This window comes from Vigna unguiculata, chromosome 7 (genome assembly GCF_037176805.1).
Source record: "Vigna unguiculata cultivar grain cowpea cultivar isolate G323 ecotype 2 chromosome 7, ASM3717680v1, whole genome shotgun sequence".
Taxonomy (NCBI): domain Eukaryota; kingdom Viridiplantae; phylum Streptophyta; class Magnoliopsida; order Fabales; family Fabaceae; genus Vigna; species Vigna unguiculata.
In genome coordinates this window covers 27,856,559-27,882,939 of record NC_140798.1, presented here as the reverse complement: position 1 = coordinate 27,882,939, position 26,381 = coordinate 27,856,559, and the positions used below count along the sequence as shown (strand labels likewise).

General features: G+C 36.8%; 3 protein-coding genes across 4 annotated transcripts; all 3 read left to right on the top strand.

The window, feature by feature from the left end:
- Nucleotides 1-4,072: 4,072 nt before the first annotated feature.
- On the top strand, nt 4,073-5,043 carry LOC146884738 (uncharacterized). Its single transcript, XM_085676004.1, has 2 exons — nt 4,073-4,553; nt 4,988-5,043. The coding sequence occupies exons 1-2, from the start codon at nt 4,073-4,075 to the stop codon at nt 5,041-5,043; spliced, it is 537 nt and encodes a 178-aa protein (XP_085532130.1).
- Nucleotides 5,044-8,957: 3,914 nt separating this feature from the next.
- LOC114190456 (ubiquitin-like-specific protease 1) lies at nt 8,958-9,778 on the top strand. The gene is made up of 5 exons (XM_085675805.1): nt 8,958-9,037; nt 9,130-9,240; nt 9,337-9,418; nt 9,500-9,598; nt 9,683-9,778. The coding sequence occupies exons 1-5, from the start codon at nt 8,964-8,966 to the stop codon at nt 9,776-9,778; spliced, it is 462 nt and encodes a 153-aa protein (XP_085531931.1). The 5' UTR covers nt 8,958-8,963.
- A 2,180-nt stretch (nt 9,779-11,958) lies between these two features.
- Nucleotides 11,959-25,443, top strand: LOC114190079 (mitochondrial Rho GTPase 2). 2 transcript variants are annotated; one of them, XM_085665113.1, is made up of 14 exons: nt 11,959-12,292; nt 12,520-12,652; nt 12,755-12,904; nt 13,407-13,583; nt 13,674-13,925; nt 14,635-14,703; nt 14,833-14,888; nt 16,582-16,663; nt 22,819-22,964; nt 23,114-23,183; nt 23,386-23,498; nt 24,639-24,789; nt 24,899-25,082; nt 25,193-25,443. In XM_085665113.1, the coding sequence occupies exons 1-14, from the start codon at nt 12,087-12,089 to the stop codon at nt 25,267-25,269; spliced, it is 1,866 nt and encodes a 621-aa protein (XP_085521239.1). In that variant the 5' UTR covers nt 11,959-12,086; the 3' UTR covers nt 25,270-25,443. The 2 variants fall into 2 exon arrangements, with proteins under 2 accessions (XP_085521239.1, XP_027934645.2); XM_028078844.2 differs by having other exon boundaries at nt 11,960-12,292; nt 22,753-22,964.
- Nucleotides 25,444-26,381: the final 938 nt, after the last annotated feature.

Sequence of the window (26,381 nt, the reverse complement as noted above, 5' to 3'; positions counted from 1 at the left end):
CCCCATGCCGCCAGGCGGTGCTTACCATCTGGACATTTTTTCCAGATTTTCCCCGCACCCAAAACCCCACCATTCCTCCATCTTTGTGAATTCCCACTACAATGTAATCCCAGTCCAAGCACAATCATAACAATTCCATATTTAATTACATTGATAAACTATTCCTATGTCCAATATACGGTAACCCAATTCAAATCGTAATTAAAGATATCACACATTCAACCCTAAACTTATACACATTGTTCATTCATTTAAGCCCTTAATTAGGTGATTATACCCACTGTTGGTTAACATTATCACTCTATAAGATTCTCCATTGACTTTTGCCCCGATCAGATTTAACCCAGAATTCCAGAAATCCCAAAACGAGTCAAATTGCCCCGCGCCGCTTGGCGGTTCAACCAGTCCCATCAGGCGCTTCATCAGCAAACCCAGAAAATGGCTAAGACGCCTTGCGTCACCTGGCGACCGGGAGTGTGCCGCGAGGCGGTTCCTCTTCCAGGAACCTAGAACACATGAAATTGCACGAGTCGCCTGGCGGTGGTTCATCACCCGCTAGGCGGTTTCTGGAAAATTTCAAAAACGAAGAATTATAAAGAATTTAACAGTGCACAAACATCCAATATACCATACAATTACACATTATTAATAATAAGCATAAAAATTACGGAGTCCAGCTCCCCTAACCTGATTTCCTTTGCTACACTTGAAATTCTCAAGCTCCTCCTTTGGTCACTAATGGCCACTCTTGATTCTCCTCAACCCAGCCTCAAAATGCACTTACGCCAGTCCCCTCACACTCACTTTTCGTCTCTGTTTTCTAGGTCTATGTTCAACCTTGCAAAACCTTGCCTAAACCCTCACTTTTGCCTTTTAAACTAGTGCTTTAGGCTAATCCAAGAATCAAAAACGAAAATGCACCTTATTATCTTTTAATGGCCATTCATTTCTAATTATGAATTGTGGTTACAGCCACCCTTGGCTGCTGATTCCAGTTAGGTTTTCTTTACCCCTTCCAATTCCATCCAAAGTTAACATTAGCAAAAGAAAAATAAAGTTTAATTTGAGTTTCCCAAGACAGTGGCTGCTGATTCCAGTTAGGTTTTCTTTACCCCTTCCAATTCCATCCAAAGTTAACATTAGCAAAAGAAAAATAAAGTTTAATTTGAGTTTCCCAAGACTTGAACCCGTAACCATGCAATTGCCAAATTACTATCAAACCACCATGCCAATTCATATTTCATGCTAATAATCATCATCCAATTCACCTATTATTTTACAGCATGATTATCATATATTTAAAATAATAACGAACAATAACCCAAAAATGGCATACATAGGACTCGAACCCAAGTCCTTTCACATAATCAAAGTACTCTCAACCACATGAGCTAGCACTTTTCCACTTCATACTCTTCATAATTTAATGTTATAATTATTTTCCCACACGCATTTATTAATTAATTAATTATTTAATTAATTAAATCCTACGGGTCTTACAAATAGTCTCAACACCAGCATCTGGACAAGTTTCAACAAATTCTGCCTGTGTTGGATGCTCGATGGAGGTAGAAGGTAGGCGATTCAAGGTGAACCTAGTATGCTTGCATTTGGAGGGACTGGACGTGATACTGGGGATAGACTGGTTGTTAAGTAATCATATTGTCATTGATTGCGGATGATGCAGAGTGGTGTTCCCAGAATCGGAAGGGTTTGAGTTGATCTCAACCCACAGAGCTTTAAAGGAGATTGAAGAAGGAGCTACATGCTACATGATAGTGGCTCATGGAGAAAAGAAAAGCTCAGAGGAACAGATCAGAAGTATACCGGTAGTTGACGAGTATGCTGATTTTTTTCCCGATAAAATACCCGAGTTGCCACCTAGCAGGGACATAGATTTCTCTATTGATCTAATGGGAGTTCTCAGTTATGTGTAGACTATCGGCAGTTGAATAAACTGACGATAAAGAACAAGTACCCACTTCCGAGGATTGATGACTTGCTTGATCAATTAAGAGGGGCAGCTGTGTTTTCCAAAATTGACTTGAGGTCTGGATACCATCAGATCTTGGTCAAACCGGAAGACGTTCAGAAGACAGCATTCAGGTCAAGGTATGGACATTACGAGTATGTAGTAATGCCATTTGGAGTGACTAATGCTCCAACGGTCTTTATGGACTATATGAATCGGATTTTCCGGCCCTATTTGGACAAATTTTTGGTGGTGTTCATAGATGATATTCTTATCTACTCCAAGAACAAGGAGGAACACACAGATCATCTCAGAGTGGTATTGGCAGTACTCAGGGAACATCAGCTCTATGGTAAGCTGTCTAAATGTGAGTTCTGGTTAGAAGAAGTGCAATTTCTGGGGCATGTTATTTCAGCACAAGGTATTGTAGTGGATCCAAGCAAGATTGATACAGTGTTGAAATGGGAAAGACCGCGAACTGTGACTGAGGTACGAAGTTTCTTGGGTTTGGCTGGGTACTACAGGAGGTTTGTGGAAAGATTCTTTAAAATGGTGAGTCCTTTGACCCAACTTACTAGAAAAGACCAACCATTCTCCTGGACGGAGAAATGTGAGAAATGCTTTGAGGAGATGAAAAAGAGATTGACAACAGTTCCGGTGCTATCGATACCAGACACCAGTAAGAAATTAGAGGTGTTTTGTGATGCATCCTTTTAGGGCTTGGGGTGTGTATTGATGCAAGAGAGAAGGCATATAGCCTACGCTTCTTGACAGTTGAAGGTGCACGAGAAGAACTATCCCACTCATGATTTAGAGTTGGCTGCCGTAGTGTTTACACTCAAGACATGGAGGCACTACTTATATGGCACCCAATTCCAGGTTTTCAGCAATCATAAAAGTCTGAAATACCTGTTTGACCAGAAAGAGTTGAATATGAGAGCGGCGATGGATATAGTATCTTAAGGATTATGACTTCGAGTTACTTTACCATCCAGGTAAGGAAAATGTAGTGGCGGACGCCTTAAGTCGGAAAAAGATTCACATGTGAGCGATGATGGTGAAAGAGCTGGAGTTGATTGAGAAATTCATGGATATGAATCTAGGTATGCATTTGGGAGAAGATTCTATCCGATGTAGTGTACTGACCTTGACTAGTGATCTCATGGGGTTGATCCGTGAGGGACAGAAGGGTGACGCTGAATTACAACAGTTTGTGAGTTGGTTGGGTACTGAGAAAGGGAAGGACTATAGAATGGGATCAGATGGCATCCTGCGTTTCCGAGATAGAGTTTGTGTACCGGGAACTGGAGATTGAGGAAGCAAATTATGGAGGAGGGACACAAAAGTCGTCTTAGCATACACCCAGGTATGACTAAGATGTATCAGGATTTGAAACAGTCCTTCTGGTGGAATGGAATGAAAACTGATGTCGCTAACTTTGTGGCGTCGTGTTTGGTGTGTCAGAAGGCCAAGATTGAACATCAACGACCAGGGGGTACACTCAAACCGTTAGATATTCCGCAGTGGAAATGGGATAATATTGCAATGGGCTTCGTGACACATTTGCCGAGAACAACTAAGGCAAATGATTCAATCTGGGTGATTGTAGACAGGTTGACTAAGTGTGCCCATTTCTTGGCAATTAATCAGAAGATGTCAATGGACAAGCTGACTGAGTTATATGTTAGAGAGGTAGTCAGATTGCACGGGGTGCCAACTAGTATCGTATCTGACAGAGATTTGAGATTTACTTCTCGTTTTTGGTAGTCGTTGCAGGCAGCTTTAGGGACTCAGTTACGAATGAGTTCTGCTTATCATCCTCAGACGGATGGACAGTCTAAGAGGACGATTCAGTCCTTGGAAGACCTGCTGCGAGCCTGTGTTCTGGATCACATGGGCAATTGGGGTGATATGCTTCCTTTGGTGGAATTTACATACAACAACAGTTATCACTCCAGTATTGGTATGGCGCCATATGAGGCCTTGTATGGGCGGCGATGTAGGACACCACTGTGTTAGAATCAAGATGGCGAATCACTAGTGTTGGGTCCAGAATTCTTACAACAGACTACTGAAAAGGTCAAAGTTATTCAGGAGAGAATGAAAGCAACCCAGAGCAGGCAAAAGTCCTATGCGGACAAGAGGAGGAGGCCTTTAGAATTTGAAGTTGGGGATCATGTGTTCCTCCGAGTAACATCGACAGCGGGAATCAGGAGAGCCATCAAATCAAGAAAGTTAACTCCGAGGTTTGTTAGACCCTATCAGATACTAAGAAGGATTGGTGATGCAGCCTATGAGATTGCCCTGCCGCCGCACTTGGCGAATCTGCATAATGTATTTCACGTTTCTCTATTGAGAAAATACATAGCAGACCCATCCCATGTCCTAGAGTTAGATGATATTCAGATCAGAGAAGACTTGACCATAAACACCGGGCCGGTGCGGATCCTCAACTCGCAAGTGATAAAGCTACGAGGAGAGGAAATAAAGACAGTGAAGGTTCTCTGGGATGAAATCACTCAAGAGATGACTTGGGAGATGGAGGATCGCATGAGGCAATCCTACCCACACTTGTTTCCTGGTAAGTGCAATTTTCGAGGACGAAAATCTTTAAAGGTGGGGGGAATGTAAGACCCGGGAAATTTAAATAATTAAATTAATAATTATTTAATAAATGCGGGTAGGGGAAGCCTTTATGGCACTTAATGTTAATTGTTGTGACGTGGAAAAGTACTAGCTTAAGTGGTTGAGAGTACTTTGATTGTGTGAGAGGACTTGGGTTCGAGTCCTATGTATGCCTTTGTGTGTTATTTTAATTTATGTATTATTTCGTAGTATGTTTGAATGATAGACTTGATAATATAATCCTAAAATTTTAGGAATTATCACAAATGTGAATTGGTTGAATTGGTTGTGCAATTGACTTGGTAATTGATGGGTTGTGGATTCAAACCTTGATGAGAACAAATTAATCTCTTTATTTTTGCTATAATACTTGTGGTCTAAATGTGAAAGGGTGGGAAAGCCTAGAGGCCTTGGGCAGCCAAGGGAGTTGGAAAAACAGTCCATAATGGCTTATGAAAGGTAATAATAGACATTAAAAAGTCAATTTTCGTTTTATTTCTTTTTACCATAATTAGGAGTCATATAAAAAGGGAGAATTAGGCCATTAGAAGGGTTTTGAAAGTCTGAAAAATTTGAGTGAGAAAGGATCACGAGTTTTGAGTGTGAAAGCTAATTGGGATTGAGAGCAAAGTGGTGGTGGTTGAGAGAGCAAAAAGGGAGGGTTCTAGCTATCACAAAGTCAAGGTTAGGCAACCTTTGGAAGCAAAGATTCACAGGTTAGGGGAGCTCTTTTGCATACCTTTCATGAATTGTTCAAGATTCTTGTGTAATCTGTAATATGCAATGAATTGTGTGCCTTTACCATAAAATTTTTGTGCCAACATGCTGTGTATTGAGTGTGTGATTGTTTTGTTGAATATGACCAAACCCTTGTGTGAATATACGGAAATACTGGCGTTATTGGTACTGTATGGAATTTTGGGTAATTGCTTTGCTTGGGAGTTAGATTTTGGAGTCTAAAAGAGGTTCATAATGTTGGAACGATGAAAGGGTTTGGTTATCATGTTTGCATGAGGTTTTGGCATGGTGTGTGGGTTTTGGGTGCGCGTAACAGTGAGGTAATCTGATAGTCTCGCTCAGGCGAGAGTTGCAGAGCCAAAAATTGTGTTTCTGCACGAACTACTCGCTTAGGCGGAATGTCAGGGTTTTAGGCGACCTGTTGCTTCGCTTAGGCGAGAACATCTCGCCTAAGTGAGTAAACGAGGATGTGAGACTGTGTTTTGGGGTGTGTCGCACAGGTGAGAGGATCAGGGTTTGGGCGACAAGGCGTCTCGCCCAGGCGAGAGGTTCTCGCTTAAGCGAGACTGATGGTCTCTTGGCAAGCGTACCAAAAGTCAACTGTAGTCTAATGATTTAAAGTAGGAGTGTCGAACCCACGAGGAACGGAGTCAGTTGAAAATTAATAATTATCTCGATCAGCATATATATACAGAAATTTTAATTTGATAGATCATTGATGTTTAAACTAATTTGCATAAACAAATACAGTAAAAGCAGAAAATTAGATAAAAATTCAGTAAAAGAAACTAGGATTGAATTTCATCTATCTCGCTTGTCTGTAATCTGGATTAATATAATACATAACATATGAAAATACCAATATTGATGCACACTCAAAAATCATTTATACCGATCCCTCGCGTATAAAATTCATAAGATTAGTTTCCTGAATATTGATTCCTCACATATTCAACAAACTATCCAGCATTACAGTCGAGTGTTAAAAGCAATTGATATATTGAGATCTATTCCTAGCATCACAGTATATCAAGTATCATTGTTCAAATCAGATTTTCAGAAATACTTTCTAGTCAGATCTAAAAATCAAAATCAAAACATCTATTGATCAGATAGAAGTAAGCATTAAGAGCAGAACAATAATACCAATATTGAGTAAAACAGAAATGCTATATATAAATATCACCAGATTACATCCAAGTTCGAGTAGATTACATTCAATCCCAAGGAAAGAGATTAGCCACTCATGGTAGCCAACAAAATCCTATGAGCTAAGAAGAAGAAGAAGAAAATGAGAAATTGTGTTATGCTTTCGTGGTTGCAGCTCTCCAGATCTTCAAGTGTGAGTTTCTTCTCCAAAATTCCAAGCTGCCTTCACTTTCTGATGCACGGAGAATTTATACCCACGAAGGTCTCGCTCAAGCTACCTGAGTCTCGCTTGAGCGAGACAGCTTCTTCATGCTAAAGAAAGCCTCTCGCTTAGGCGAGACGTGTTGAAGCCAATATCTCGCTTAGGCGAGTAAGAGTACTTCGAGTTGAAGAAAGGATCTCGCTTAGGCGAGATTGGCAACATCTGATCTCGCTTGGGCGAGAATGGCGGCAAGGGAGGATCTCCACTGCACGAGCGCTCGCTTAAGTGAGGTCCTGCGTCGCTTAGGCGAGAATGGCGGCAATGGCTTTAGCTTGAGCGAGCATGTTTTGGTTTGAGCGACCTTGACAACCTTTCTTCCCTATTTTCTCTGTTTCTTGCTTTCTCCTTTGCTCCTCTTAAGTTCTTTCCTCTCTCTGCTCTATTGTACCTGAAATTTACACAAACAGGGATCAAGTGACTTCTTTTCAACAAAAACTTGGAAGCTCATTCTTTTCTAGATTTAGGGAGAATCAATCATGATATAACCACAAATTAAGAACATAAGTGCCCTAATTTCATATGAAAAGTACTCATTTTTGGCACTTATCAAAGACCTCTTGTTTAATTTTTGTGTTTTGCTTAACTCGCCGCCTAAGCGAGTGTTTGGGTGTTAGGCGAAGTGTAAGCTCGCCCAGGCGAGGGGGAACTCGCCTAAGCGAGACTTTGCAGGTTAATCAGTTCAGCACGCTCGCTCAGGCGAGGAAGCTTAGCTTAAGCGAGACAGGCCTGGTCACTTAAGCTAAGGCTTCTAGCCCAAGCGAGTTAGAGCAGTTTATGTATATTGTTTGTAGCTTTGATGAAACATAGATCAAGAGATGTTGTGCCTTGAGCGGGTAGGTTCATGGATGGTGGATACCATGTGATGGTATGAGCGGGAAGGTTCATACTCGATTACTCTCCTGTGGGGATACGAGCGAGGTAGGTTCGTATGATCCGTGCTCACAGTTGAGAGATGCTGCGTGCGGGGAGGTACGTAGCTTGTGGATCACATGTGTTGGACTACGGGCGGGTAGGTCCGTAGAGTAGGACTACGAGCAGGGAGGTTCGTAGAGGCAGGACCATAAGCGAACAGGTTCGTGTGAGCATCAGAAATCCTGAGTCTATGACTAACCTTGTTGTATGTTTGTAGTTGAAAAGCCTTGGGGCGTGTGTAGAATGTAACTAAGATATGGTTATGATACTAAGATTGGGTGTTTTCTATTACTTAATTTATGTGATTTTTTGTATATATTATTGAGCTCACCCTTTCTGTCTGTGCTTGGCGATGATCGTGTAATTTTACACGGGAGTAGTTGATGATACAGGTAATGCCGCTAATACTCGAGATGGAGAGAGGGACTAGCTGGGAATTAGAGCTAGGGAATTACTATGTTTTAAAGTTTTATTTGGAATTTGTAATAACTTTTGGAATTACTTTTATGTATTAAATGATTGTCACTTTGAACATTAAATTTTGTTTTGTTTCCGCGACAGAAATTAATAAAGTTGTGACGTTCAAGCTTCTTTTTATATATTTAAATATTTATTTAAGTAATATCTTTTAGGGATGTTTCAGACGACATAATGACAATAGGACAAGCAATAGGTACATTTGTGGCATGGCCAATCAATCTTTTACAGGTTGTTGATGCAGTATGTTTGTCAAACCTTATTAATTCATAATTATTTATGAAAATATTTTATCTATCACCTAATTTTGTTTAATTGATGATGTTTTAGGATTCCACTCTATCTAAAAAGAAAAAGATTAATAATACGAATGAATCTGTCGCACCTAAAAGAAAATGTCAAGGAAAAATGACTATTCAACATATTCCTCATAAAGTGATTCATCCCAATCTTCCTCAATGGTGCAACTACCTCTCTTCATATATGAAATTAAAGCCTATAGAGTCAATTTCCCCAATAGAAATAGAGAAAGACATATTTGGTTTTGATGAACATAAAGAAATCATTAATGCAAAAATTATTGGAGAAATTATTGACTATGCATGGCTTGGTGCAACTACAATTTCTATATATATTGGGTACAATATACTACTTTTTTATAATTGACTTTAATCTTTGGTGAGTAGCTTTTATGATTTTACTAACTTTTAATTCTTATATCTTTCTTTTGTAAGGTACCTATATCAAAATTTCATTAAGCCAAATCATAAGGGGTTCTTCTTTTTATCACCCCAAATAACAACACATGAACTACCAATAAAAGAGAGAATGCAAAAAATAGTGAGTATATTTCTTGACAATGGGGTGATTAATAAGTTTGTTCTTGCTCCTATCAATTCAGGGTAATACTTTTTTTCCTAACTTTATCAATAATGTATTATTTTCAAAGTTAGATGCACAAAATCTAATTTTGTTGATTCATTTCCAATTTTAGCCAACATTGGGTCTTGCTCGGAATCAATTTTAAAATGGAGATAATTTATTATCTTGACCCATTGGTGAAAGACATTAATATGAGGCAAGATTTGAAGAAGTTGTTTGACATGTAAGAATCTTCTTAATGTGATTCACACATATATATGTATACTTTTTGTATATATATTTTTTTACTTATGTATGCTTCATTTTTATTATTAACAAGGGTTATACAAACCTACCGAGCTCAAAGAGGGTCTATGGTTTCAAAGTCTAAGTTAAGCAATATCAAATGGACACCAATTAAGGTAGATTACAATTGTGTATTTGAAGATCAAATGATGTTGTTTTATTTGAAGGTTAATACCAATTGTATTGATGTTTTCTAGTGTCCAAAACAATCCAACGGCCATGATTGTGGGTATTACATTTGTCGATATATGAAGGAAATTGTCACATATTGCGAAGGAAGGACAATTCCAATAGATGTAAGTTATCTTAATTGTATGTATTAATTTTATCGACAAATTACATTTGATTGACTAATTTTATTTTATTTTTCTTTGTTGTAGTATTTTCCTAGTTGCAGATGTCAACAATATTTTGATAATCAAATCATTGAAGTTAGGGAAGATTGGTGTTTTTATTTCATTAGTAAATGTTTATAGGTTAGTTGTATAATTCCTTATATAACAAAATAGGGAAGGTTAGGAACAATGTTTTGTCTAAAGTGTTTTGGCCCCACAGTGTAGCAAAAATGGAACATGATGGATGAGTACTACAAATATTAGTTTTTTTTGCTAATTTCTTTCATGTAATATTATACTTTTTTAAAAATATATAAACATCATTAAGTTTTTTGTGTAACTATGTAAGAATTTCAATGCCCTTTCATTTCAGTTTTGCTTGATTTCAAGTTCGAAGTCTTTATACAGGCATGTGAGTCGAAGAATAGAATGAACAAAAAATTAAATAAATTATAATAAAAAATAATCAAACCAATACACATCGCTTGTTTTAAAAAATGTTATCTATTGATGAATTGAAAAAGTGCTATCCATTAATGAAAAATAGACAATGTTTGTTTGAATAAGCGCTATCTACTAATGAATTGAAAAAGCGCTACCTATTGATGAAAAACTACTCTCATAGACAACGCTTATTCAATCAAGTGTTGTCTATGAGAGCTTTGATATACAACGCTTATTCAGTCAAGTGTTGTCTATGAGAGCTTTGATAGACATCATTTTCTAAAGAAAGTGCTATCTATTAAAAAATATATAGATAACGCTTGTTTAGACAAGCGCTATCTATCAAGTGTCATTAGACATCGCTTTTTTGCAAGCACTGTCTATTAATAGATACCGCTCCAATAGATAGCCTAAAAAGCGCTATCTATTAAGAAAAAAAACGCTGTCTATTGCCAAATTTGGCGTAATGATGCTTCAGACGTATTTACTATAGCCCAACTTAAAACATGGGGTTGGTTAACCACCAAATATCCAAAATCAAAGTTTACATATTCAGATTGATGTTTAAATCCTATAACATGCTTAAAAGCTTTATGATAATTGGACAAATGATTCGATTATTGGGTAGTAATTGGATAAAGGTAACAAGTAAACATATAGAATATGAGTAAAAGGAGAGGTTTTTGTTATAAGGATGGACTCATTTTCATTATTTTTTCATGTTGTTAGCCTAGATATACAGAATCTTCTTTTGTAAATTTGAACTTATACCTACTAAAGTGAATGATGATAACATTGTGTGATCAACAAAAATTTGCAATGAGACTGAACCACTATAGTGAATATGATGGTGCTATAAAAGAATGCTAAACTGAATAACGAAGAAAGGACAACGATGAAAGTGAAAATGACAAATACTCATACTTAAAGGGGTTGATTTACTATGTTAGTAAAATATATACCTAGATGATGGACACTTAATAACAATAATTAATTAGTATAAATAAGAGTAAATCGATACATCCATCACATGAGACTGTTCACTACTAAATGTTTACCACATAAAAGTAGAAAGTTTATTCTAGTTTACAATTTCAAATTTTAAAGAATATCTTTGAAAATGGTAAGAAAAAGTAACATTACAAATATTTTTTTTAAAAGAATTACGACACCCTAACTACTCTATTAATACTACATTTTTTTTGTCTATCAAATAAAATAAAATGTTTCCTACCTTACTCTTAAACTTAGCTCTTACTGAAAGCCCAATCATATTGTATTGATGCTAATGTGTGAAAAAAAAAATAGTAAAGTCATATTACTTTTATGGATTATTCCAAACAACTATTTCAATAACAAAAATTATAAGCAAAAATAAAAATTGAAGTAGTATTTAAATTTTTGAAACGATATTTATCTTCTTTCAATTTACTTAATAAACTATTTTTTTTCTCATATCACTTTTTTCTACCGAACCTATTATATAATTAGGTAAAGTCTTTTGATTATATTACTTATATTAGTATGATTTCATAAGAACGAACGATAAATTTAGTTCCTAGAATACTATGTTTTTTCTTAAAAAATCTTTAAAATAATAAAATCATATAAGTAATTTATAGTAAAGAAAAATAGGGTAAAGAATTAATTTTATTTGTATAATTCCGGTTACAACATCTAATCAGTTTTCATAGTAAAAATCCACACAGAATTTTTTTTACTAAATAGAAAACCCACATAATATATAAACAAACTTAGGATGTTTAGTTATTACGCCGACGGTACTCTTATTGTAAGAGTATATAGTAAAACTCTTAAAAATAAGGATTTATTGCCAAATGTTTCCATATTTAGTCAAATTTAAATTCGTTGTTTCGGAACTGGGAAGGAATATATAAATTCAAGTGACTCCATCGATTGTCCAAAAACACACCGCAATTCTCCGCACCGCGTTTCCATACGAACACTTGACCAAATTTTCTCTTCTGTTCCTTGCTTTCCTGCAATGGTGGGCCCCTTCAGCGCCGGCGATCGCAGGGTGGTTAGAGTCGCCATCGTAGGCGACGGTGGCACCGGAAAATCCACACTCGTTGCCGCAATGGCGTCGGAATCTTTCCCCAAGTCCGTTCCGCCCGTGCTCCCTCCCACTCGCTTGCCTCATAATCTCTACCCCGATTGCGTTCCTCTCACCCTCATTGACACACCTTCCAGGTCTCTGCCACACTCACATTCCTTCTCCGCGCCATCACTATTCAATTCAAGCAAAACAAAAGAAAACTGACAGTAGTAATACTTTTGCAATTAACTGGTTAATCAGATATAAGCCCTAGATTCAACCGAAAGGAATGCCATTCAATTTTCTTCATGTAGAGTTTATATGGGAGTTTTCTCGTTTGAATTAACACTTTCATCCCGACGTGTGATTTGTATTGTTTTAGCTTCGAAAAGCAAGGTGCGCGCAATGAAGAGTTGAAGCGAGCTGACGCGGTGGTCTTAACCTATGCTTGCAACGAACCGTTGAGCTTTGAGCGTTTGAGTACTCACTGGCTCCCTGAACTGCGGAAATTGGAGGTAGTTTTGCTGCTTTTAGTTACTGACAAATTTTCTGTTTAGAGATGGAGTGTGAAGTGAATGGGAAGCTGATGGTTGCCTTCTATTTTTATTGTGATGCAGGTGAAGGCACCTGTGATTGTGGTTGGCTGCAAGCTTGACCTGCGGAATGAAAATCAGCTAGTGAGCTTAGAGAGTCTTACCACAAATATTATGCAACAGTTCACTGAAATTGTCACTTGTGTTGAGTGCTCTGCTGCTACACTTTATCAGGTATGTTGTTTTGCTGCTTCATTGTTACTTGGTTGTGCTCAAGGTTTTACATTGTGGCTGCGTGGTTTTATGTGTTACTTGATATTGTTGGAAATTTGGACATCTGCCGCTGATTTGGGCACAACTGTGGTTGCATACGCCTTCGGAACCTTCTTGTTGTTGGCGAAATCACAGTTGCGGACCATGTTTTAAAATCTCGGTCATGCTTATCTATTGTTTAGTTATTTAAATTATAAGTGTATACATAGTTAGTCTGTTATATGGTTAGAAAACAGCATCAGAAAATGTATGAGTGGAACATAATTTTGATTTTTAAAGATCACTCATTCCTGCGTATTCCTTTGAGTGCGATTTATTACAATAATCCTAAGAAAGTCGTTCGTTGATGTGATAGAGCAAGGTCTGGCTTTAGGCATATAAGGATAACTTCTTGATGATATTGGAATTATATTCAACTCCCTATTTAGTAAAACTCAGGTGCGTTATATTTGATTATTTTTAGGTCCCTGAAGTTTTTTATTTTGCGCTAAAAGCAGTACTGCATCCAGTAGATCCATTGTTTGATTATAAAAGACATGGTTTGACAGATCGATGTGTGAGGGCGTTAAGAAGAATATTTATTCTATGCGATCAAGACATGGATGGTGCTCTCAATGATGAAGAACTAAATGAGTTCCAGGTTTTTATAAATTACCCTCCTTTCCTTTTCTAGTTTGAATATTTAGTTTTGTCCTATGCCCTTTACTTTTGCTAATTCATATTTCAACAGGTTAAATGCTTCAATGCAGCATTGCAGCCATCTGAAATAGTAAAAGTCAAATCGATTGTACAGCAGAAAGTACCTGACGGAGTCAACTCTATTGGTCTTACCTTTCCAGGCTTTATTTATGTCCATAACATGTTTCTAAAGAAAGGGCGAACAGAGACATTGTGGACCGTTCTAAGAAAGTTTGGATATGATAATGATTTAAAACTCCGGGATGATTTCCTTCCAGTTCCATCTATGCATGCTTCTGATCAGGTCATACTCTTTTTTTTTTCTTGGTTTTGGCTGTTAGTGTAGTTCGATTTCGACCTTCTTGTTTGAGTCAATTTGTAGAGGTTAGAGTACCAGGTTAACCATTCAATTGTTATAATCTCTACACTTGTATTAACCTTAACAGAAAATTTGTGTAATTGTTAAATGAGGAAAACTAAAATGTTATATATGAGTGTACTTGTTTGTTCTAGTAATATTAACCATTAATTACTAATCCTGTGTCGATGTTATATATGATTGCTCAAAATCAAACAAGTGGGAAATGTTAGCTGACAGATTGAACTACTCAGATCACTAGGATAGGTGATTACAGAGAATATAGATTTTATTTTTTCTTTAAAATTTAGCTCTTATATGTTGTGTGGTTATTCATTTTCCAGACTCTGGCAGTTTGGACTGTAATAGTTTACTGCTAGTACTTGACATATTATAATATTATTCCTTTTTTCTCATTTTTGAATTGGAAAAAGGATGCAAATATTTGATGGTATAGTTTAGTGATGCATGCTTGTTCAATCAAATGATCATTTGTAGAATCGTGAGACATAGTTTCTCTTCTAACCAATCACTGCAATCCTCTTGTTTTAGGGCATTAAGTCACGACAAACATTTTTGTGAATGTGTTCTTTTGATTGCTGTATAACATGCAAAAAATATGTAAGAACTTACTTTCTTAGACATTGTCATGCAGGGTGTGGAGCTGACACGTGAAGCCGTAGAGTTTTTGAATGGTATCTTTCAATTGTTAGATACAGATAAAGTATGTATAACTCTTTTAGATTATCTTGACCACTACTATGTGCATTAAAGACCCACTTTATGTGGCTTTCCATGAATAACATCAATATACTCTTCTAATTTTCGGTTTGGAAACCTGATACTTTTCTAGGACCTAACTCTACAACCTGCCGAAGTTGATAACCTATTTGATACTGCTCCAGAAAGGTGACCTTTGCCAGTACTTGTCCTTTAAAAGTAGTATCATCCTAATTTTATGTTTATTGTAATTGGAATTTCTTAGCTTGATGAAGTAGTTCATATGATCAAAAGGCGGTCAATATAATTTTGTGTTTTCTTTGTAATTTTTATTATGCTTTTTCTATTAAGTGACTGAATTCTCACATGGGAAGATAAGAAAACCACATGAGAAGATGAAGCATTCATGTTCTCATGGTGGAAAATAATGATACATATAGTAGAAGTTAAAAGCAACACTAGAGGGAATGAATTACTAGTGGACATTAAAAACTACTGATTAGGAATTAATGTGGAATTTAGTGGGTCTTATTATGGTTGTCTACACGGGCACATAATTTAGCCTGTAAAAAGACGTATTTGTAATGTAATAAAAGGATATACATGAACTCTGAAGATAACTAAATTTTCTCTTTGTTAACATTTTATGGGGTTGAGTTGTAAGAATCCAAGTTTTGATCTTATCAGGAAACCTGTGACTATCAATCGTATAACTTATCACTTACCTTCTCATAATTCTTGAGTGTGGTGTTTATATCCTTTCCCGAACTAAATATCAGAATGATTCCCCTTCTGTATTCTGAGTAGTCTAGAACTTGTTGACTACCTCTAACAACTAGACATATTGCTTCAGTAACTAGAAGAGTGCTTTAGATAGCTTTTAAGTTCGACCCTTGAGGACATAATAGTTTACAAACTTAGTTTTCTAGCAAAATAATAGTAATTGCACTATTAGTTTGGTGGGTAAGATAAGTTACCTAATTGATTAGGTAGTTTGAGTTGTAGGAGCAAGGCAAGGGTTCAGCTTAGGAGGAGAAATCTCTTTTTGTCGTAAAGATTCAACTATTATTGACAACCTCTATTGAATACTTGCTTTTTGAACTTGCTAATGTAAGCACTTAATATGTTTTTTTTTGGGGGTTTTATGCAACTTTTCAATGCCGTTTTGTAAGTATATTGTTTCATAACTTGCATCATAACTTCTCCGAGAGATAGATTGGAATTGACTTAAATTTGCTGGAAAAAAAGGAACGGTCAAATATGTTGATCAAGCAAAGAGTTTTATAATAATAATGGATGTTTGGATTCAACTAAGTTCTTTGGTTATTATTACTATCCATGTGTCGTTGGTTGGTAATGCTCAAGCAATAACGATGAGAACTTAGGTTGGGTAAGTTCTTTTTCTCTAATTCATTGACTCTTGTTACACGGGGTTGATTTAACTTATATTTTCTTTCATTTGAACCAATCCTATGGGTTTCTTAGTGTATTGTTTATATTGATTGTGAGCGAGGTTTTAAATTGTTATTCTGTCTCGATCCTTGATGTTGTAGGAAATTACGGATGCAATAAATCTGAAAACCTTAACATTGCAGTCAAAATCGTAGTCATTGACCTTGCTAAAACCTTGATAGTGAGTATGGTTGTAGCATTTCATGCTAGTGTAGTTATAATGGCTTGAAAATCTCTCAAACTTTGGGGGAGTGGATTGTTTCACTTGAAAATCTGAACATAAAAAACATGATGCTTACTCTTTTTAGTTGATATTACTTGAAACCAATAAGAGTAGTATTAATTTTAAACCTTTTATCCATGTTCAAGTGTGATATGTTCTTGACAAAAGTTTCACCTTCTGAAATTTTTACTTGTTTATGAATTTCAGTCCATGGAACAATGCTCCATATAAGGATGCAGCAGAGAAAACTGATATGGGCTATATCTCTCTAAATGGATTTCTGTCTCAGGTGCTTGCTTTATGCTTTTCTTTGTTCTTCAACCATTACTGTTGGATGGATCTCTGAAAGTATTTTTGTGAGTCCTGATTCTAATTGTCAGCATTATTGATGCCTGTGATCTACAAAGGCTTTTTTCCTTGCTAATTTAGTGAACAGATTATGAGGTTGAGACTTGAGATAGGTTTTGTGCTAGCAACTGTCATCAGTATTGTATATATTCATACAGAAATATTAGCAGTCATAATGGGCCTCGAATGACTCTTTGGGGAAACTTATATATTAGTCTTGACAGAAAATGGGTGTTTAAGGGTGATAAAATGGGCATATTTAGGCAACTAATCAATTACTACCATCATAACATCATACATACCCATGTGACTATGGAAGCCCCATGACAAAGTCCATTGAAATCTCTACCCAAAGTTGCTTTATAATTGGTGGTAACAACTTAGTTGGGGACAATGTTTGGCATTTGTGCCATCAACATACATCGCACCCATGACCAAAATCCGTAACATATTTTTTCATTCCCTTCTAGTAAAAGTTTCTAGCCAACCTCTTGTATGTTTTTGTGGATTAAAATGGCTTCCTATAGGGGTGGAATGAAACTATTGTAATATTATAGGAATCAACAATGAACTTTTAGATGATAACATCTTCCCTTTATAGAAAACAACCCTTTTCCACCAACTATAATTTGGTTTGCTTGTTGGGTCAGCTTGCAAAGTATTTTGCAATTGAATCAAAGCTAGATTTATTTATATTTCGTCCTTAGACTTGGAAAATCCAACCAGAGCGAACTCATGCGTATTCCCAATTCGACAATAGCATGTCTTCTTGATGTGTCATCTGTTTCCTGGACCAGGTTTATTTCACAACATCAAATTGGTACCCCAAAAGCTTGGATGGCCAACATTGTTGGTCAATAATGGTAATTCTTTGGCGGAGTAAATGCTTCAAGCTCCATGACTGATAAGCACCTTGAAACTGTTTCCCATAAGGTAGTGCTTCCAACATTGAAAAGCTAGCACAAGTGACATAATTATCTTTTCATGGTCAGATTCGGTCCTTGGAGAAAGAGCCTTGCTAAAATATGCTATCTGTCTTTGGACCAATCCCAACCAAAAACATCACATTAAACCACAAACAACTTGGTGAAATTTGTCAAAACCAGTACAACAAAAGAAGCTAAGCAACCCACCCTTGAGATGATATCAAAGGAAATTTGAGCCTCCTTTTCCAATGAAACCCATCTTTTTTGGTTAGAGGGACAAGCTCATTTCCCCCAGTATTTCCTGTAGTACCTAGTGAGCCTTTGGAACCCTCTTAATTCCTTTACTTCTTGAGGGACTGGCCAATCTAAGAAAGATAGCTTGAACCTTCGAAGGGTCCATTTCCACCCACTGCAATGAAACAATATGACCAATATATTGTAGTCTTGGTTGTCTCAAGGAACATCTTTTTTCTATTTACAGCAAATTGGTGTTGGACCAAAAGCTTTGAGCATTTAATTTAAATGCATAAGATGAGATTGACGAGTAGCGCTATAAACCAATATATCATCAAACAATACCTACACATACTTCCTCAATAATGGCTTAAAAATAGACTTCACAGTAGGTCGAAAGGTTGAAGGTGCATTCATGGGTCCAAAAGGCATCATAAGACACTCATAGTGTCCCTTATGGGTGTGGATTGTGGTATTGTGTGTATCTCCTTGCCTCACCCTTATTTGATGGAGAACCCAAACTTAAAAATGCAATCTTAGAGAAAGAAAACATGAACCATTCAACCCATCTAACTACTCCTTTATGGTTGGAATAGGGTGCTTGTCTAGAATAATTACCTTATTCAACTCTCTAGAGTTCACACACATCTCCAAGTTTTGTCCTTCTTCTGAACTAAAATCATTGGACTGGTGCTATGCTTGATTTCACCTCAACCAACAACTCCAATTGTTTGTCTATCTCATCCTTGTGGTTGTAAGCATGAATGTACAACGTAACACTCATTGGGTTACTATTTTGCTTCAAGGTGATGGTGAGATCATTGTTCCTATGAGGTGGTAGCTCCTTTGGATTCTGAAGGACTAATTGATGTTGATTAAGTTTGCCCAAGATCCTTACTCTCACAAGGAGTTCTACTTGATCTATCTAGTTGTTCTCATTTCTATAGCCACATTTTGTATAATTTTTATTGCAAGGATGAAATATGATTTCTATCTTGGACTTGATATCCCTTGTTGTAATCAATCATTCTTCTCAAAGTCATTGTCTTCCTATTCCAATTTGTTTCAGTTTTCCATAAGGTCACTGGCCACTCAACACCTAAAATAGTGTCCATTCCCCCTAGGTCCAAAACATAGGCATCCACAACTTTATTATATCTTCCCACCTTGACTTCAATAGCTGGGCAAAGTCCCCTTACCTTGCACCTACTTCCATTTCCTAAAGTACACTGTGAGTTTGTGTAAACCACCTTCATCCCAAAGAAATGACTAACTCTATAACTGTGAAATTGTGACGAGCTCTGCTATCCATGAGCATAATATGTGGGATAATCCTTCAGCAGTCCTTTGAACTTAGTGGTCTCTAAATGGACTGTTTGTTGATGATCAATATTTCCCTATGATCCTGTTAGGTAAACTTAAATAGAATAAAGTTTATGTTATAGCCGTTGTTGGTAATTAGTATACTAGCCGTTTATAACCGTTGGGTGGTTAATGCACTAGCCGTTGGATAGTTAATACACTAGCCGTTTATAGCAGTTGGGAGTACAATGGACGAAAATTGTAAGCTTATAAATTGTATTGTTGATGGCATGAATAAAAATAACAAAAAGTGAATAAGTTTTTCATTCAAGAGCCTCTTTCTACTCACAAAGTGGTATCAAGACTAGGTAGGCAACTAGGGAGCTACAAAAAGCTAGGTTGTTTTTGAGTGTTAGAGAGAGCCAGTTAGCCTGAGTGTCTGAGAGTTGAAAAAAGTGAGTGATGGCCAACAATATGTCCTTACCCCAGCTGACACAAAAATCCAACTACGATAAGTGGAGCATGCAGATGAAGACCTACCTCAGATCCCAAGACATATGGCATGTAGTTGAAGGTGGCTTCGAAGAGCCAAAGGATTCTGATGAACAAACAGTAGCCCAGTTTGTTGTGTTGAAAAAAAACACGAGTCAAAGATAGGAAAGCTATGTATGCATTGTACCGAGCTGTGGACGATGCAAGCCTTGAGAAGTTAGCAAACGCTATGACTTCAAAAGAGGCGTGGGAGATCTTGGAGAAAACATATAAGGGAGATGACCGTATGAAACAGGTTCGTCTTCAAGCTCTCAGAGGAGAGTTTGAGAGGTTGCTGATGAAGGAGAACAAAGGGGTAACCGAGTTCATATCTCGGGTGGAGACTGTGGCAAATCAACTCGGCAAGAATGGGGAGCCGTTGCCTGCAAACCGAGTTGTGGAGAAAATTTTGAGGTCATTGACAATTGACTTCGACAACATTGTGTGTGCTATAGAAGAATCTAAAGACCTCTCAAAGCTCACGGTGGAGGAGCTTGTTGGGTCTCTAGAAGCCTATGAACAAAGAAGAAGAAAGACGAAGGAGGACTACTTTGGCCAAGCACTCCAAGCAAGGACAAATTTCAAGGAGAAAAAGGCGTTTGGAACTTAGAACACTCATGGCAGAGGAGGAAGAGGTCATGAGAGTCAAAGCCGAGGTCCTGGAAGCAGAGGTCAAGGACGTGGTGGTCAAGGTCGAGATGATTACGAAGACGGTGCTGTCAGCCTGCAAAATTGGCGTGACCGAGGACGAGGTGGAGGTCAATCAGGCAACATTGGTGAGTGCTACAAGTGGGGCAAGCCCGGTCATTACGCAAATGAGTGTAGATCGGTCAAGTGTTATAACTGTGGTAAGACCAGTCATTTTGCAAAGGATTGTCGGTCTCAAAATAGAAGAAATGAATCAACCAATCTTCTTACAGAAGAGGTTGAAGAACAAGCAGGAATATTGCTGATCGCCAATAGCAAAGCGAGCTCAGCACATGATGTGAAGAGCTCGGCACATGGTGGGAAGAATTTGGCAACGGAGGAAATTGATGAGGATGAGATGTTGCTGACAAGGAGCTCGGATATCGAGCTTGGTCCGAAACTCTAGCACAAACATCGAGTTTAGTTTGAGAGTCCAAAACAACTCGTTCTGGTATCTAGAAAGTGGAGCTAGTAACCATATGTGTGGAGATGAAAGTATGTTTGACGAGCTCTCCAAAATTGAGGCTGGACATGTGTCACTTGGAGACGCTTCCAAGGTGATGGTAAAAGGACGAGGTACAATATGTTTTTCTCAAAAAATAGACGAATTGGGACAATTCGGGATGTGTACTACGTACCCGACCTCAAAACCAACATATTTGAGGCCCATTAATCCAGTAACAAACAAAGTTCTTGTGAGTCGAGATGCTGTAATAAATGAGGAGAACGAATGGAACAACTCGATAGTGACAGTTAAGAGCTTGACAATGACAAGTGAGAACTCATAAACTATTTTTGGAACCTCGGCAAGTGAAAGAAGAAGTCTGGCCAATGTTCCAGTAAGACAATAGGAGGTCTCTGATGAGGAAGAAGAACCATTGCAGGCCAGAACTCGGAGCCTTCAAGACATATAGAATACAACTAATGAGGTACATGTTGCGTGCCTTTTGGCAGATTCTAAAGATGTTAGTTTTGAAGAAGCCATGGTGAATGAGAAATGGAAGAAGACAATGGACGAGGAGATTGCTACTATAGAACGCAACAACACGTGGGAACTATCTATGTTAGCCACAAGGAAAGCAAAGTACAAGTCGACTACAGACAAAGTGAAAGCGAAGTCAACCGTGAAGAAAGCAAAGAACTTGACTATTCATGAAAGGGACAAGCACAATGTGAGAAGAATTATTGTACGTGGGAAGCCGGGATGAAGAATAAAGGAACAAAGATGGAGAATAAAAGAAGCATTTAAGTTTACGGGGGAGTTTTGTTAGGTAAACTTAAATAGAATAAAGTTTATGTTATAGCCGATGTTGGTAGTTAGTATACTAGCCATTTATAGCCGTTGGGTGGTTAATGTACTAGCCGTTGGATAGTTAATGCACTAGCCGTTGAGTAGTTAATGTACTAGTTGTTTATAGCCGTTGGGAGTACAACGGACGAAAATTGTAAGCTTATAAATTGTATTTTTGATGGCATGGATAAGAACGAAAAGTGGATAAGTTTTTCATCCAAGAGCCTCTTTCTCCTAACAGATCCAAGACTTGACACACCATAACATGTTCTTCTTTGTCCCCTTCATCTCCGGTGGCAACTAATGATTGTTCATAGAAGTAATCACCTTCCCAAAAGAGCAGGTGCAAATATTTTTGAGGCATTGGTGAATGAGATTGTAATGTTTCCCACACTTGAAACACAACCCCTTATTGACATGTCTATCATTATCGATGAAGATTCAGAAAGGCAATTTTGAGGTTGTTACTTCATTTGATTGCTTGGAAAGATACATTAAAGGAAGTTACTTAATGTTATTATTATTAAGTTTTGAAAATTTTGGTTTTCTGATAATCTGGACGTCTGTTTTGTTGTGCCTGGAGTACCCTCTGTTGCCTAGAAACTATTGCTTTGTGGTTTCCTTGCGGGGGTAATAATACCTCTCTTACATATGTGCGTGGTCCAAGGAGGGATCAATTTACTTTATGAGTAACACTAAAATAGTTACTTCGGATGCTCATTCTCATTCTTTTAATGGTTAAAGATGAGTTACTCACTGTTACAGTTAGATTAAAAAAATACTAAAGAGGGGAACGAGACTAACATTTTCAAAGTTATTCTTAGAGATATGTAATTCATCCTCTCTTTTTCTCTTGATATATTTGTTTATTCTCTTTGCTTCATCTTTTGGATGGGATGAGTTTGGTTGTTGTTTCCTCTAGTCATATGACTTGGTTCCTGCATTTATATTTTGTATTTCAGATAAATTAAAAAGAATTGTCTTATTTACAAATTCCTCACATTTAGTTAGAAACTGAGTTTTTTTTTGTTGATGTATCTTTTAAATTGTATGGTGCAGTGGGCCCTCATGACATTACTTGATCCAAAACTTAGCTTGGCTAATTTGATTTACATTGGATATAAGGGTAATCCTGCTGCAGCATTCTGTGTCACTAGTAAAAGATCATTAAATCGCAAGAAGCAAACAACAGAAAGAAATGTGTTCCAATGCTATGTTTTTGGTTCTAAACATGCTGGGAAATCTGCTTTGCTGCACTCATTACTGGGAAGGTAGGCCTCTGAACCAATCTTCATAATCAATGTCTTGTCTATGTTGTTTCCTTTTCTTTTACTCCATATCAGCATGCAAAATTTGATATACTCATACTTTTTATTGTTTTCTCCCTCCAAAGCAACAATTAACTGTATCATTTTCACAGGCCTTTCTCAAATAATTATGCTCCAACAACAGTTGAGCAGTATGCCGCAAATGTCATTGAACTAAATGGGGTGAGGATGGTATTATTTTATGATGTGAAAACGTGGTTACCGTTTTAATGATATTGTCAAACAGAATTGTCTCTCTCTCATGTTGTCTCAGTATACTTTATTGCTGATTACTATATTAGAAAGCATGTTAGACATTGTTGTGGTAGTTAAATCGGAACAAGATGCATTCTATGTACTCATAATCCTGATGATTGCTATACAGGTAACCCGGAAAATTCTCATATTGCGTGAGATACCTGAGGATAGGTTACCGGAACTTTTGTCAAATCAAGATTGTTTGGCTGCATGCGATGTAGCTGTTTTTGTGTATGACAGGTGGGGTGCAAGATGATTTTAAGTGGTAATAATTTGTTACAGTTAACTGGCTGTTATGCCATTATCTATACACTTTAGCTAGATTTTTGTTTTTCTCGTTGAAACTCAAGTAATGCGTGTTGCATTATGATTCACTTAAAGTGGTTGATTGCGTGTTGTGTTTCCCTAAGATTGGTTCATTATCTATGCTGATGGAATTTGCTGAATTAGAAAACAAGACTTTAGATATGGGAACTTGCCTCTGCCTCAGCTCAATATAGAGAGCCCCTTTAAGGTTTATTCCCGAAGGTCCAGGAGGACAATTGTGTCCACTCAGAGTTAGTGTTGGTGGAAGTTATTTGGAGGAGAGAGAAGGGGAGGAATCTGTTATATGGGGGAAGAAATGGGTAGTGGGGGATTAAGGAGGATTTGGAAAATCATTGGGAGTCCGGAGATCTTTTCTGACTTAAGGAGCATAGTTCTCATTCCTTGTCTTTTCTTTTCTGTTCACTGATACAATACAAATCACAACTCTGTTTGGAGATTTTTCCTAATATTAGATCCTAAAGACCTATAATCTTCTAGCCCATGAATAGTTTTATTTTGGGGGGTAGGGTGGTGGTGGTTAATTGCATGCATTATTTTATAATGCTCTAAGAGTCTTGTAGAGAGGTGAGAGATATACTGAATGAGAAAAAATAGATGACAAATAGAGTATAAAAGTACTAGTGGGACGCACTCACTTTTTAATTCACTCAATTTTTTTTCTCTATCCTACCAAACAATCCCGTTTTTATTCCCTCTTTCCACCCTCTTCATCCAAACGTACCATTAAGGTGAGGCTATATTCTCTAGCAAAATTCATCTTAACACTGCGAAAGATAACCTGGTGTATTAGCTTATTCTGGGAGAAGTATTTGTATCTTCATCTTCTTTTTCATCTTCTAAGAAATAGTGTTTTCTCGTAAATGATCAAACAAACATGTACAGTATCAGCTTTTGTTGTTCTACCAGATGGACATTAATGTTGAGTCCATGGATGGAATAAATTTCCCCAGTCGAAGTGGAATGACTGTCTCAATCTTCATTGCCTTTTGATAGTACAACTATTTCCTGCATTTCGTTCCCTGTCACTATTTAAAATGTGTTCCTGTTTTATAGCTCAGATGAACATTCATGGAAGAAATCCAGAGATTTGCTTGAGAAGGTCGTTAGACAGGGAGAACTAACTGGTTATAGAACACCTTGCATGGTTATCGCTGCTAAGGATGATTTATCTCCATTGCCAAGGGCAGTACTAGATTCATTTAAGGTAACGCGTTTTTAGCTCATCATTACAATGTAGTTGCATACATGATGATTATATGTAATGTTATAACTATGAATTGCGTATTTTGTTACATTTTTATCTTCCTGTATAGGTTACCCAGGAATTGGGAATAAAGGCACCTGTTCACGTCAGTATGAAACTAGGTGATTCGAGTAATGTGTATAACAAAATTGTTAATGCAGCAGAAAACCCTCATTTGAGCATTCCAGAAACTGAGATTTCGCGAAGAAAGAAGCAACACCACCAGTTTCATCGCTCTCTGATTTTTGCCTTGGGTGCGTTTACTTTGTCTACACTCGACCGATTAACTCATACACTGCAAACTTCCATAATATCCATTTTAAGTATTACACCTTTTAAATAACTTAGTACCTTCAATTTACAGTTGGGGCTGCTATGGCGGTTGCCGGTTTGACAGCTTGTCGCGTGCGTGCAGCGAAGAAGAATGCTACTACTGCTTAGCAATCAAACAACCGTTATGCTATTGCTTCTAACTTTTTAACAGTATTTTGCTTTCTAACCTTGGTCTACCTAAAGTTAAATGTTTGATGTATAGTAATTACAAAGCACCTTCATTGTTGTTGTAAGCATGCTTTAACATGGCTTCTTCAATATGATTTACATCTAGTTTTTTTATTTGGTTTCCAATTGGGTAAATTGTAACCTCTCTAATCCGATCAAACCATTTCTAAGACGTTTTGTTTTGATAGCACTTTACTATTCTCCCGAACCATGTATTTTTTTTCACTTTTTTATCCCTTCCAACACCCATTTGGAGTCAACCTGTGGAGGAAGGTAAGGAACATGAAAGCCAGTCAAATGTGAAGTTTAAGATAATCATTGAAAATGTTGACAAGCTTATTATTCATGTATATTTTTGGCAAGAATAGAATCATTATCTAGTTTTTCAATTTTCTTCTTATTGTCATGGGTTTGAGAATCAAGTTATCTTCATCATTAATTACTTCTCTTTTTCTATTGTTGCTTTCATCTATATCTATATTATTATCTTGTTCATTTAAAGAGTACCTTTTTGTATTTTCTAATCTATTTTTCTTATATACTTTTATAAATTTATTCATAGTTTCTTTTTGTAATACAATTAATGTCTCAATTCTTCTCTTCTTTTGAATTTTTGAATAGTCTAATTTAAATTTTGTAGTTGACATATCTATATATTTTTATATGAAATAAAAAAGTATAATATATAAAATACTACTAAAGATAAGTATATAAAACAAATGCATTAAAACAAGAAAACCTGGTTTTAGTTGTCAAGAAAGTAAACTTGATAGTAAACTTATAGTATTTTGAGGTCTCAAACCTCTTTCTCTTTTTCAAGTCTCAACTTTTTACACAATCTTGCAGGGTTTATTTTAAAATTAATCATTAATAAAAATAATTCAAAAAAATTATTGTTCTTCTTAAGTCGATAGTAAGTAGGTAAGATATATGAAAAAAAAAACTCTCGAAACCCTAAATCGAAAAGTACCAAAAAAAATTGGACAATAAATACACATTTCTAATTCGAAGATAAATCCAAAACAAAATAAAGCAACACAAATAGAAAGAAA